The sequence below is a fragment of the Nothobranchius furzeri genome, chromosome 5, assembly GCF_043380555.1.
Source record: "Nothobranchius furzeri strain GRZ-AD chromosome 5, NfurGRZ-RIMD1, whole genome shotgun sequence".
NCBI classification, from domain to species: domain Eukaryota; kingdom Metazoa; phylum Chordata; class Actinopteri; order Cyprinodontiformes; family Nothobranchiidae; genus Nothobranchius; species Nothobranchius furzeri.
The window spans coordinates 80,752,621-80,766,767 of record NC_091745.1 but is presented as its reverse complement, the minus strand read 5'-3'; the positions used below and the strand labels follow the sequence as shown (position 1 = coordinate 80,766,767).

At 47.7% G+C, this 14,147-nt stretch overlaps 3 protein-coding genes across 8 annotated transcripts in view; 1 reads left to right on the top strand and 2 right to left on the bottom strand.

Annotated features, from left to right (window-relative positions):
* LOC107372380 (acidic amino acid decarboxylase GADL1) overlaps positions 1–3,913 on the top strand; it is a 28,095-nt gene extending 24,182 nt beyond the window's left edge. For all 3 annotated transcript variants that reach the window (XM_015940596.3, XM_015940597.3, XM_070551239.1), the window contains 5 exons: positions 13–94; positions 213–412; positions 1,879–1,930; positions 2,938–3,027; positions 3,575–3,913. In XM_015940596.3, the coding sequence (XP_015796082.1) occupies positions 13–94; positions 213–412; positions 1,879–1,930; positions 2,938–3,027; positions 3,575–3,748 (598 nt within the window). In that variant the 3' untranslated portion in view covers positions 3,749–3,913. The remainder of the gene's footprint in view (positions 1–12; positions 95–212; positions 413–1,878; positions 1,931–2,937; positions 3,028–3,574) is intronic.
* Positions 1–9,546, bottom strand: part of rsph4a (radial spoke head component 4A) — a 24,830-nt gene extending 15,284 nt beyond the window's left edge. Inside the window, exon 1 of the mRNA XM_070551241.1 lies at positions 9,495–9,546. The gene's annotated coding sequence lies outside the window, so the exon portion shown is untranslated. The remainder of the gene's footprint in view (positions 1–9,494) is intronic.
* The window catches only part of LOC107372381 (acidic amino acid decarboxylase GADL1), a 10,714-nt gene continuing 1,889 nt past the window's right edge, over positions 5,323–14,147 (bottom strand). For all 4 annotated transcript variants that reach the window (XM_015940600.3, XM_015940604.3, XM_054738398.2 and 1 more), the window contains 11 exons: positions 13,921–14,030; positions 12,486–12,601; positions 12,295–12,374; positions 12,137–12,191; positions 11,949–12,065; positions 11,813–11,877; positions 11,663–11,744; positions 9,845–10,044; positions 9,495–9,546; positions 7,063–7,152; positions 5,323–5,640 (listed from right to left, as the gene is read on the bottom strand). In XM_015940600.3, the coding sequence (XP_015796086.3) occupies positions 5,467–5,640; positions 7,063–7,152; positions 9,495–9,546; positions 9,845–10,044; positions 11,663–11,744; positions 11,813–11,877; positions 11,949–12,065; positions 12,137–12,191; positions 12,295–12,374; positions 12,486–12,601; positions 13,921–14,030 (1,141 nt within the window). In that variant the 3' untranslated portion in view covers positions 5,323–5,466. The remainder of the gene's footprint in view (positions 5,641–7,062; positions 7,153–9,494; positions 9,547–9,844; positions 10,045–11,662; positions 11,745–11,812; positions 11,878–11,948; positions 12,066–12,136; positions 12,192–12,294; positions 12,375–12,485; positions 12,602–13,920; positions 14,031–14,147) is intronic.

Below are 14,147 nucleotides of genomic sequence, written 5' to 3'. Positions count from 1 at the left end.
GTTTGTGACTAGGGTTCATTCGGTCTCCTGGAACCCTCACAAGATGCTGATGGCTTCGCTGCAGTGCTCAGCCTTCCTGGTCAGAGATAAAACGGTGAGAGATCTCATCATCTGCTGCTTTTTCTTATTTTTTTCTGTGCAGCAGCAGACAATAGTTTCAGCTCCTCCAACACTTACAGGTGTTGAAATAAAAGCACCTTGTTTTCTTTCAGAGTCTCCTCCAGCGCTGCCACTCTGCTCGGGCCTCCTACCTCTTCCAGCAGGACAAGTTCTACGATGTGAGCTACGACACGGGGGACAAGTCCGTCCAGTGCAGCAGGAAACCGGACGCCTTCAAGTTGTGGCTGATGTGGAAGGCTTTAGGGAGCAGAGAGCTGGAGCAGAGGGTAGACCGAGCCCTCGCCATGGCCAGGTGAGAGGGGGAAGGTGATGTTAGTGATGTTCTAACCTGTGCCTCCTCTCTGCTAAAAGCCTCACAGAAACACTCATCTGGACTCAGCACACTTTCTTTTGAAGATCAGGACTCTCATTTACCATCCGTACTACTTACACACAGATATGTGCATACTTCTTATGTTGGAGCACTTGTGTGGTATTTACCACGTTGTACTTGTGTGTAGAAATGTTCCTAAATTTAAGAACAGCTCTGGCCATGCTTACAACGGGGGAGAACGAGGTAACTGCAGCGCTGAAGACCTCGGTCGTCCACATGTGTTCTTCTGCATATTATTTTAGCCCATAACTAATTATGTCTGCGGAGCAACAGTTTTATCACGGAACTGCTGTTGGAACCTTTAAAGGACACCTGTGGCCAACAGGTGATGATACACGTCAATAATTAGACCAAAGCTGTGAAACACTAGTGTACTAGTTTCTCTTCCTGGCACTCGCGGAGTACAGACGCTTCTCTTTTTGCTCCCTTATCTCTTTTTCCCAAGGCTCTTTGTCCTGTCTGCCCACAGAGCGCTTCGCTGCGTTTCTTCTGAAAAACCCCTATTATCAACCATGGATTTGATAAACTGGTCATTCAATGCGATCGATAAGATTTTTTCAACAATGAGAACGGAGCAGGGGGCTCCCACATGTCCACAGGGGACACACCCGGTGGGATATATGCTGGATTCCTGGAAGGAGTGGGAGGTCATATGCTTCAGCCAGCTGTCCATTGAGGACATCGAAGACGTGTGGATATTCGGCCTGATGATAACTGGATTTCTCCTGATTGGAGTGGGAGGATATCTGGTTTTCTGTAAATTTGGGAAGACGGGAGCGATTGGAGGGCGACCCGCACCCACGGAAAGCACCGTCCATGTGGAGACCTCACAGACTGGGACGTTACTCGAGGTGAATCGTAAGCTGGACAATGTTCTAGCTGCGATAACGGTATTAGTGCGCAAAAGGGATGTCCTCTCGGAGAGAGTCACCGGACGGTATGGACAGGTTTAAACACCCCAAATTGGCTTCACTGAAGGACTGGAATGATCAGTTTAAAGACTGAAGGCAGAGAGGAAAATTATCTCAGTCTGACCCAAACCAATTCTTGTTATCTGAATCTGACGCCCTGGTAGCCTTGAGCTGCTAGCAACAAACCCCCACAAAGGAATGCAGACAGATGCTGTGAAAACCCGACCTACACTATCTCTATTACAGTAGAGCGACTCAGGGTTGCGAATGACCACAGTCATCAATTCTTGTCATGTGTCTTGCCCACGTATGTCTGATCTCTGAATTGTGTGTACTGAAACTCTAATTTCCCTCTGGGATTAATAAAGTATCTTTGATTTGATTTGATTGATACAGGTGATTGTCCTCCGTCACGTTGTGGAAGACAACCCTGACTTTGTCCCAGCTCTAATGAGACATTTGCTCTTTTTGCAGGTATCTAACACAAGAGATCAAGAAAAGAGATGGGTTCCAGCTGTTGATGGAAGTAAGTTTGTTTTTATTTTAGGGGTGGGACTCCATAAAAAATGCTGTCCTAAGGAGGGGTGTTACGACCCGGCTTGTGGGATCGCTACATTAGGAGGAGGTTAAGGCACGTTGTGGGAGAGAGGGCCTCACCACTGCCACACGGGCAGAGGCTGTCGAGATCTCTGATCAGTCTCGTCTCTGTGGAGCTGCACCAAACAGCCTTTTATGCTGCTCCCACAGGTGCAGCCACTCATGAGCATGACAGGCTACACAAAGCCAGACCAATGGCGACAGAGGGGCGTGGGCATGCACATCTGAATCACCCAATCAGCTGGTTGCACTGGCACAGCAACATTTGTTTGTCAGATGGGTGCATGGCTTCTCTCGTTTCAGGAGCCGTAACAACGAGCAACAATTTCAAACGTGTGGTGTGCTGATCAGGAGCTAGTCGTGAGGTGTTACACTTTTCTCGTAACCCTCTGCAACACGACACGTGAAACAAACCCTGGCCCGACCTTAAAGATCGCCACATGAGTGGAAAACCGGCTCAAATTTGGCCGGAAACCAAAGTGTACACCCGGCTTTAGGGACAGAGCTGAAGATGCATTGATTAGCTCAGGGTGTAGTGTGTAAAACACATGGATGACCCCCATGTCCTCTGTCTTGTCCTGGACCAGGCTGATGGTTTGGCTTGTGCTGTTGTGGTGACGCAGCATGCTGTGGACTCACCTGGCTCTGTCCTCAGGAATGAACACCTGACAGAGGACCTCTCTCAGCGGAGCGCTGCAGACACATCCATCTTGGATGTTGTAGCGGTGGACTGACCCGAGGGACATCCAGCAGCACTGCCTGCTGAACCACAAACTCTGTCCATGTGTTGTTGCCAGCAGGCTGAAACACTTCCTTCATTGTAGTTAGATAAGCATGTCGGCAGGCCGGCGGGTTATATAGAGTCCTTAGTCAGTCAGTTACACCCCTAACCCTATGGCTCTGATCATTAATCTCTCTCTCTCTCTCTCTCTCTAGCCTGAGTTTGCAAACATGTGCTTCTGGTACATCCCTCCCAGCCTGAGGAAGCTCCCAGAAGGACCTGAGCTGTGGACAAAGCTGCATGCTGTAAGAGCCCGTTTTCTAATCGCTGAAGCTTGTTAGTGTGTTGAGTTCATCTCGTGGGCGATTCCTGATGGAGGGCTGCCAAGGGGGACCAGATCCTAACCAGCGGTGTCTTAGTGGGGGACAATGTCGGACGTTTTAAACTCCAGAAGGTTGTCGGTTTTAACATCAATCCTAAAAGCAAACACACAACAAACGGCCGGTTCAAGATCAGCCACGACCAGTTAGAACGACTGCCTCCAGTTACCTGTGACAGTAACATCACCTGTGGAGAACCAGAACCGGGTTATTTTGTCAGTACACCTGTCCTGATGGAGTCGACTCCAGCACTTCTAGTGGCTGCTGAGACAAAAATGTTGTGTGAGTATTTGTTCAGTTCAGATCGAAGCGGTTTTATCACCACAGAAACACGCTTTACTCTCTGCCAGCATTAGTCCATCCATCTTGAAGGACATAAACTCTATTCTTCTGAACAGAGGCTGCTCAGGAAACTATTTTGCACGTTGACCTCAGAAACATGGCTGACCACTGCTTCCTCCTTGTCCTGCAGGTGGCTCCAGTCATCAAAGAGCGTATGATGAAGACTGGCAGCATGATGATAGGCTACCAGACACATGGAGACAAGCCCAACTTCTTCAGGATGGTGGTCATCAGCCCTCAGGTCAGCAGGCAGGACCTGGACTTTGTCCTGGAGGAGATCCACCATCTGGGACAGGACTTGTGATGATGGACAAGAGACCTGAGAGCTTCATTTGGACCAAGCGAAGGAGAATCCAGAACTCTTCCTGATGTTTATGATGACCTCAGCTGTTGGATGATGGCACTGCATTTCCTTCACAAGGACATTAAAGATATAAAAGATTCCAAATAAACACAAGTACCCAGTGAACCATGGAGCTTTCTGTGTCTTCGTCCTGGTATTTGTGTTGCTGTTCTTCTCCTCCAGGTGTTGTTCCTCACCTGCATCAGCGTGAAGCCATCATTTAAGCAGCCCTATAGAGTGGTGTGTGTACACACACGCACGCACGCACACACACACACACACATACTGCCCAGCCAAAAAGGTCACCACCAAATGAAGGTCACACACTCTAGTAATTGTTTCCATAAGCTTCACCAGATTTATCTCCATCCAGCGTTGCATTAATGTTCCACCAAGATGTTGCACCGATGATGGTGGAGTCTGGCCGCTGCACAAAGCCTTCTCCAGCACATCCCAAAGATGGGGTTAAGGTCTGGACTCTGAACCACTCTCTCACCATCTGACCCGATGAATCCTGGCTTTGTCACCTTGGAATATGGCCGTGCCATCAGGGAAGATGGAATAACCTGGTCATTCAGGATATTCAGGTAGTCAGCTGACCTCATTCCTGGAGCACGTCCTGTTGCTGAACCTAGACCTGACCACCTGCAGCAAGCCCAGATCATAGCCCTGCCCCCACAGGCTTGTGCAGTAGGCGCTAGGCATGATGGGTGCATCACTTCATCTGCCTCTCTTCTTACCCTGATCCGCCATCACTCTGGACCAGGGTCCATCTGGACTCATCAGACCAGTTGGACAGTTCTGAACCCAGTTTTAGTCGTTTCTGCGTCTCCTTAGATGTTTTCTCTGCTTGACGCCGATGATCTGACCCTTCTCACACAGACTAACATCTTCTCTACCAGATGCATCTTTCCACCTGGTTGTTTAAGAAATGAGAAGCAGCTCGTTGCACCAGTTGGGTTAAATAACTAGTTGCAGCTGAAAGATGATCGCCCATGCGGTCATTATCCAGTAGGAGGCTCCTACCTGTCTGCTCAGGTAAATCCAGGTGACTTATTTGAGGCCGGGCAGTGTGTGTAAGTATGTATGTATATAGCTTGCTACACTAGAGAATATTTTGATCTAAAACGTGAATAAATGCGACTTTTGTTGCAGCTGTGGCTTCAATGTAGCTCATCACCATCAGCAGATGAATGGATGAATGATTAGCTCAAGCATGAAGTCCTTCAGAGTCCTCTGACTCAGACAGATGAAGGTGAAGGTCGTTTATCAGTCTATGAATGTTTGTGTGAACTCTGACCTCTGCAGCAGGCAGGAGGAGACAAAAGACCAAAGATCACAGTTTAATGTGTGACATCATCACCTGTCAACTTGTGGAAAAATGTCCCAAATCCTCCTTTGTGAACTGCTTCTTACGGACACTTTTTGACCACGTATGGATCCATTTATTGATGATCACATCATAGATGGCTAATAACTACGTCGTGGATTAGAATGTTCACAGGTGGTGATGCGTGGAGATAACGATGCTGGGGTTGTCATTCTTCTGTTTTTATTTCAGCACGTTGTACAAACATCAGGGTGCTCTGATCTGTTCACTCACAAACCAACGCTGATGAAGGTAACAAACTTTTCATAAAGACAACAAAACAACAGCAGAGTTGGTCACAGACAGGTCATCACAAGTCCTGTCCCAGATGGTGCATCTCCTCCAGGACAAAGTCCAGGTCCTGCCTGCTGACCTGAGGGCTGATGACCACCATCCTGAAGAAGTTGGGCTTGTCTCCATGGGGCTGGTAGCCTATCATCATGCTGCCAGTCTTCATCATACGCTCTTTGATGACCGGAGCCACCTGCAGGACCCACCATCACCAACAGGGGTAGGGTTAGCCAGAACCAACAAACCTCAGCCCGAGGGTTTTTCTCTTGCTCTCCGTTTTGCGTCACACTAGCATCGACTTAACATGAAGCTTAGTTACATGGAACTATACTAGTACTAGTAGTACCATAACCACTAGTAGTACTCTAATCAAGTGTGCTAATAGTACAACCCTAGTACTGGTAGTGCTGTAACCATGTGTACTAGTAGTACTATAACCCTAGTACTGGTAGTGCTGTAACCACGTGTACTAGTAGTACTATAACCCTAGTACTGGTAGTGCTGTAACCCGCGTGTACTAGTAGTACTATAACCCTAGTACTGGTAGTGCTGTAACCCGCGTGTACTAGTAGTACTATAACCCTAGTACTGGTAGTGCTGTAACCACGTGTACTAGTAGTACTATAACCCTAGTACTGGTAGTGCTATAACCCGCGCGTACTAGTAGTACTATAACCCTAGTACTGGTAGTGCTATAACCCGCGTGTACTAGTAGTACTATAACCCTAGTACTGGGAGTGCTGTAACCCACGTGTACTAGTAGTACTATAACCCTAGTACTGGTAGTGCTATAACCCGCGTGTACTAGTAGTACTATAACCCTAGTACTGGTAGTGCTGTAACCCGCGTGTACTAGTAGTACTATAACCCTAGTACTGGTAGTGCTGTAACCCGCGTGTACTAGTAGTACTATAACCCTAGTACTGGTAGTGCTGTAACCATGTGTACTAGTAGTACTATTACCCTAGTACTGGTAGTGCTGTAACCACATGTACTAGTAGTACTATAACCCTAGTACTGGTAGTGCTGTAACCACGTGTAATAGTAGTACTATAACCCTAGTACTAGTAGTACTATAACCCTAGTACTGGTAGTGCTATAACCCGCATGTACTAGTAGTACTATAACCCTAGTACTGGTAGTGCTGTAACCCGCGTGTACTAGTAGTACTATAACCCTAGTACTGGTAGTGCTGTAACCCACGTGTACTAGTAGTACTATAACCCTAGTACTGCTAGTGCTGTAACTCGCGTGTACTAGTAGTACTATAAGTATTTAGGGTGTTTTCATCTGTATAGCTAAAGAACGGGACAAACAGGTGATGTATAAGTACACCTCTGTACCTACGAATATCACACACTCTGTGAAGCTGAGCTCAGTGATACTTTTCTATGCAAAGATGGAAAACATTGTTAATAGTGCTGACATCCTGATTGACCCTCCAGGCTGCCGTAGCAACCCTTCTCTACGTGTGATTGGTCGATCACTGAGGAGAGGAGTTAGTTTGGTTGTGTTGATGGTTGATCTTTACTCGGCTGGACAGGATTAAAGCTTTTGTATTTCAGTGTGTAACAAACTAAAGTTTAGTTGGACCTTTTATTAGTGAAAGTCTTACATTGTGCAGCTTTTTCCAGAACTCGGGCCCATCTGGAAGGTTCCTGAGACTGGGCGGGATGTACCAGAAGCAAATGTTCTCAAATTCAGGCTACAGAAAGAAAAAACAATTAGAGCTTAACGGTATTGGCCAGACTCGGATTAGGATAGTAGAAATTCAGTGTAACTACATTTTATCATCTATATAAACATGAACCAGGTTCATTTGTTGAGGACTTTTGTCATAAATCATTACAGAAATCCAAATCCTCTCCTCCAGACAGTGAAGAACTGTGCTCCTCATACGTCACTCCAACACGTAAAACAAGCTAGCTGCTGTATTGTGAATAACTGTATTTTGTTTACCGTCGTGCTCTTAATTATTACAGAAAACTGTGTTTACAGCTGCAGCAAAAGGTCTGGACCACATGTCCGTGTCTGATCTAAAATAATAACCAACACCTATAAATCCATCTGGAACCGCACCGCTAATCCTGGACTCCAGAGTCCTGTTAGCATGACTGCTAACCGTGTTAGCTCCGGTAAGGGAAAAACAAGTCATTTAGGAAAGCTACCACACACACACACACACACACACACACACACACACACACACACACACACACACACACACACACACACACACACACACACACACACACACACACACACACACACACACACTCATAATCTAAAAGATCATCCCCATATTTCAACAATAGATCATAAACATAAACATAAAAACAAACATAAGCATAAACAATAGATCCTCCGGACTGGAAAAATAAAGGAATCCTATACCTGGAACACATATATGAAGGATTGGACTTCATCCCATTTAATTGAATAGTCTCCCAATTTGGAATGGATAAGAATAGCTTTTTAGAATATCACCAAATTAAATCTGTAGTCAAACAAAATTTTAAGCTAGATAAAATAGAATTACAAACACCACCAAGGGTATTAGACTTTTATAATCTCAAACCCCCCAAACTACTGTCTAAAGTATATAAGACACTGTCCAAAATAGACGATAAAATAGCAATCCCTATTGAAAAATGGGAGGTGGATCTATCAGTCAGCTTTGACAAGAACTTCTGGTCCCAAACTTGTTTAAAAACTTTTAAAATGATCAGACACCCCAATTTACAATTAATTCAGTACAAAATTCTACACAGAGTACACTATACAGGTCATCGGATGTTCAAGATGGGGTTTGTGTCGTCTGACACCTGTACACACTGCACAAACAACATTCCTGACAATTACATTCATGCACTGTGGTCCTGCCCACCTGTCCAGGAATTTTGGGGTAGAGTATGTGAGGATCTGTCAAAACGTCTGAAATGTCATATCCCAACTTCCCCCTCTCTTTGTCTACTGGGAAACCTGGACGATGTCCCGATTGAAACATCTGTGGTTCACGTGGTTCTGACTGCCATATGCATCGCTAAGAAAACTATCCTCTTGAATTGGAAAAATAGAGAAACTCTCTGCATTAACCAGTATAGAAATCTTTTGTTAGATCATATTACACTTGATATAGCCTCTGCTTCCACTTCAGATGAATCTCTCTGGGCTCCTTTGATCGGTTCCATCACATAGCGAGGGTGGGGGACCATTGATGTTGTCCTGCGGGATGATGTGGGTGGGGGGGTGGAGGGTCTGAGTTTGGAGTATCCAGATGTTCCCTGGAGGTGGGTTCACTGGGGGTGTCTGGGACTGGGGGGGCATTGCCCCCCTCTGGAGGTGCTTGGGTTGCCTCGGGGGGTGGACTACTGGCGCTTGTGAGAGATGCCCAGGGCTTAGCCCAGAAGCTAGTTTCTGTTTTTCCCGCGCCGGTCACAAACATCAGATTTTCTTTCAATTCCAGCCCAACACATTCTCACACCCTAAGTGTCGAAAAATGACGCGTGTGACCAAGCATCAAAATATGACGATCAGGGTGTCCATGCGCATCCTCTCCCGACGCGCAGGCACACATGTCACCGCGGGCGTCTGTATGCGACGCCCGCGGTGACACAGATATTATTCCTCAAACCTCTAGCAATCTAACCTTCCCCTCACCCCCATTCTAACCTTAACTCAGTAATTTTCAATTAGGATCCGCATGCGCAAGCTGGTTACGGTTAGAATGGGGATGAGGGGAAGGTTAAGTAGTTCACAAGTCGGTCAAATGTCCGTCACCGCGGGCGTCGGATACCAACGCTCTGGCACAACGCGTCCTCTCCCGACGCGCCGGGCATCCTGATCGTCATATTTTGACGCTTGGTCACACGCGTCATTTTTCGACACTTCGGGTGTGAGAATGTGTTGTTCCAGCCGTGAAAATCCCAAAACCTTTTTAATCTGAGGTTTTAGTACTTCTCTACACGTGCTGTTCAAAGGAATTTTGCCCCTAGCCAAGATCTTTAAATAAATGCAGCTTTACTTACGGACGAGAGACAGACTAACCTCCATCACCAGACGGAAACCTTCTCTTTTCTTGATTTCTTCAGCAAAATACCTGAAAATAAAAGTTCCTCATTCATCAAATACTTTACACTGAAGCAGGAAATTTATTCAGACACCAGAAAAGATTTGGAACTGTTGTTTTGTCTGACTGAATAAAGGACAGCTCCTAACATCACAGCATGTTTTATCTTGGTTTGGACCAACACAGGGAGCTGCGCATCAGCTGATTTCACAGAATCAAACCAAAGAAACAAGGATTCAAATGTGCTGGTGGTGTCTGGTCCTGTGTGATGAACTCATGGCATTTCCATCAGAACCATACAGATGTGACCCGGTTCCCCCTCTCTCACCTGGCCATGGCGAGGGCTCGGTCTACCCTCTGCTCCAGCTCTCTGCTCCCTAAAGCCTTCCACATCAGCCACAACTTGAAGGCGTCCGGTTTCCTGCTGCACTGGACGGACTTGTCCCCCGTGTCGTAGCTCACATCGTAGAACTTGTCCTGCTGGAAGAGGTAGGAGGCCCGAGCAGAGTGGCTTCGCTGGAGGAGACTCTGCAGGAGAAACACCAGAACCACTGACAGCACCAGTACCAGCAACCATAACTACCTAGGTGTCACAGTCTGAGTCAAACGATGGTCACCAGAGCAGCAGAGCTGTAAATGACTCCTATTACCGTGTCAGTCACACACACTAGTGGTGACACCACCAGATATCACCTCTGGAGTGGTTCTCCTCTTAACTCTCTGAGCGCTCCTTTTCTGTGGCCGTCTCCAAGTTTAGGTCCTCCACCACCTCTCTTACCCATGGTGTCCCACAAGGTTCTGTGCTGGGGCCTCTACTCTTCCTCCTCTATCTGCTTCCTCTTCAGCACATCCTGAGCTCCTTCAAAGGAATCTCCTACCATCTTTATGCAGATGACATCCAACTGTACATCTCCTTTAAGCCCCATGAGATGTCTAAGCTGCAGCTGTTACACACCTGCTTAGACTCTATCAGAACCTGGATGGTGGGAGCTTTCTTCAGCTGAATGAAGATAAGACTGAGATCCTCATCTGTGCCCCAGACAAGCTGGTTCCCAAAGTCAGAGACTCTCTTGGTCAGCTTGCTTCTCACACCAAACCTTCCGTCAGGAATCTTGGCGTGACCTTTGACCCAGCTCTCACCCTGGATTCTCATGTCAGTTCTCTTGTTGGCTCTTCCTTCTTCCATCTCAGGAACGTTGCTAAGCTGAGTCCCATTCTGTCCCGCTCTGAACTTGAGACTGTTCTCCACACCTTCATCTCCTCACGCTTAGACTACTGTAACTCTCTTTTCACGTGTCTGAGCAGAACCTCCCTGAACCGTCTACAGGTGGTTCAGAACGCCTGTGCTCGGCTTCTGACCAAGTCCTCCAAATACACCCACATCACCCCGCTTCTCCTCCAGCTTCACTGGCTGCCAGTCAACTTCAGGGTTCATTTCAAGATCCTGGTTCTGGTCTATAGGGCCTTACATGGACAAGCACCATCTTACATTGGTGATCTTCTTAGTCCCTACACCCCCAGCAGGTCCCTGAGGTCCAGTGATCAAAGCCTACTGGTTGTGCAGCACCAGGCTAAAGGTCAAAGGTGACAGATCATCTGCTGCTGTGGCCCCCAGACTCTGGACCTCTCTCCCCCTGAGCCTGAGATCAGTGGACTCAGTGGTCTCCTTTAAAAAGCAGCTGAAGACTCACTTGTTCAAGCTGGCTTTGGTATGACCTTCTTCACCTCTCTCTCTTTATTCTGCTCTCCCCACCTATTCCACCTTCCTCAGGATCCACTGGTTTCCCTCTTTCCTGTTCACTCTCTCTCTTTCTTAACATTTTTTCTTTTGAATCCCAATTGCTTATTCTTGCTCATTCAAAATATATTTTTAAACATTTTCTAAATGCTTTTTTATATTTTAACATTTTTTTTTTGTTTTTGTGAAGCTCCTCGTGATTTTATCTTGAGAGCCGCTATAGACATGATATTTTCTTCTTCTTCTTCTAGATACCACCACCAGATATCAGTGTCTTGATGTTTTGGTCAGAAACAAAGTCACGTATTTTACTCCAAATATGTGTGTGAGAGTGTGCGCGCGTGTGTGTGTGTACGTGTGTGTGTGTGTGCGTGCGTGCGTGCGTGTGTGTGTACGCGCGCGTCTTACTGTCATGTCTCGAACCAGGAACGCTGAGCACTGCAGACAAACCATCAGCATCTTGTGAGGGTTCCAGGAGACCGAGTCAACTCTACAGAGACAGCAGAAACTTCAGAGGGAGAAGCTCAGATGAATCCAGATGTGGTCAGCTCCTCTCACCTCTGGATGCCCTTTAAAAGCTGTCTGTGCTTCTGGGACATGAGAGCTCCTCCTCCCCAGCATGCCTGGGGGAGAGAAAGAAGACGGCGATGAGTCTGTTGGAGATGAGGCGGCTCGTTGGCGTGCCCACACTCACGTCTACATGCAGCCACAGGTCGTGCTTCTCACAGACGTCTGCGATGGCATCGAGCGGATCGAACGCTCCGAGTACGGTGGTTCCTGCAGTGGCGTTCACCATGAACGGAACTTCTCCCTGAACACATCTTCATCCTCAGAACTAAAACACCTTCAGCACAGGTTCCTCCACAACACCGTCGACCTCACCTTGCTTTTAGCCGTCTGTATTTGCTCCTGCAGGGCAGAAGGAACCATCTTCCCTCTAAGACACAGAAGGATTTTCATTTAAACTCCAACAGGGAATCATTAAATGTTCACGTCAGAGGTGAATATCCCAACTGTAATATGCCGGGTCGTCACCTTACCTGTCATCCGATGGCACAGCATAAACATTCTTGGTGCCGATTCCCATTAAAGCTGCTGCTTTGGAGATGGAGTAATGGCACTGAAAGAGATGACACCACAAACATCTGACAGGAGAACCACGTGTTCCTGAGAAGGACCTTGTAGCCTCTTGGCCCAGGTCAGGAGAGCTTTAGTGGAGAAGGAAACTTGCCTCCTGGGATGTGAACAGGACGAGTGGCGGAGCTGCAGACGAGCCGTGCTCCTTGATGTTGGGACACTGACGATGGCGGGCCAGATTTATGGCATACATGTTGGACATGGAGCCACCTTAAGGGGAAACATCAGGCACTGTTAGACCTCAGTCCTGTTCCCAGAAGCCATTTTCCTGGTTTTGATGTCTAATGTCTGCTTGGACAGGCTGTGATGACCTGCATGCTCCGGATAATGCAGGAAGCACTAGCACACGTACAACAACTTAGCTGAAAGCTGCAGTGTGAGATGTGAGATGCCTGAAGAGCCCTTCACACACCGATGGCAGCCAGTAAGAATAAAAGCTGGATTCGAACCTGTCGACGACCTCACAAATAACTGCAGTCATGCTGCTTCCAACTTGGTTGCCCTACCCTGAGAGCACGCCTTTAATCGGTGATCCTCACACTGGTGGATTTGTGCAGAACGCTGCAGCCAGAACCTTCACCAGCACTGACAGACGATGACATCACTTCCATTCTGGCTCCCAGTCTTCTACCAGGTTCAGTTCAAACTTTTAACCTTTGGGCCGGCCGCCGTCGGAGCTGCTCCTCCCTTACGTCCCATCTCGACCTCTAATGACCTTCCCATTGGCTGCCCCTAAGCTTTGGAGCACTCTCCCTCTCCGTGTGCTGCAGCTCCTCCTCTCACCAGCTGATTTGATCATTAACCCTTTAGTTTCTTCTGCCTTGCTGCGTGTGTGCAGCCTGACGCTGGTGTGAGTTTCTGTTCTCGTCTCTTCGGGACGGCCCTTTGGTCAGCTGCTTTCAACTGTGCTGCAGAAATAAAGTCATCACCACACACCGGTGGACTTCATCTCCACATCTGAACCAACCCGTGGGGAGCGGTGAGCTGCAGCTGTGGCTGCGCTCGGGAACTATTTGGGGGTTTAACCCCCCCAATCCAACCCCTTAAAGCTGCGTGTGAAGCAGGGACCCTGGTTGGGTCTTTGATACGACCCGACCAGGACTTGAACTCTGATCTCCCAGGCCAGGGCGACCACACCGCTAGGCCACTGAGCGGGTGATGAAGCCTCCATCAGACCCTCTGTCGTCTCTTTCCCGAGAGGAGCCCCCCCCCCATTGTTCCAAATGAAAACTATTAAAGAACTCTGTTTGTTTACGGGTGAAACCGCTTGTTGAATGAAGCATTTTGGTGCTCATAACGATCCAGGAGCCCTGATAAATCACCAGAATCAACCCAATAAACTAGACCCGCCCACTTGGAGAGGACATGAATATTGCTGCGTGCTGATTGGTCGGTTTACCCTAATGGCTCCACAATGCTGCTTGTATACATAAACTCTTTCGTTTTAGAAAATCATGTTATTGGATCGGAGCATCCCACCCAGCTGTGTGTGAGGGTACCGCCTGTTGCTCCGCCCACTCTAGGTTTACCTGCGTTGAAGATTCCATCTCCTCCTTCTTCCCAGCCAATCATCTCTCTCATCTTCCTCAACACAGCATCCTCTGTGAGGGTGAAGACTGGGGCCACTTCGTACGTGTATCTGAAGAAACACCCTCACATCAGCACCGCTCCACACTCACACTCAAACACACACACACACACACACACACACACACACACACACACACACACACACACACACACCAAACACCCTGGA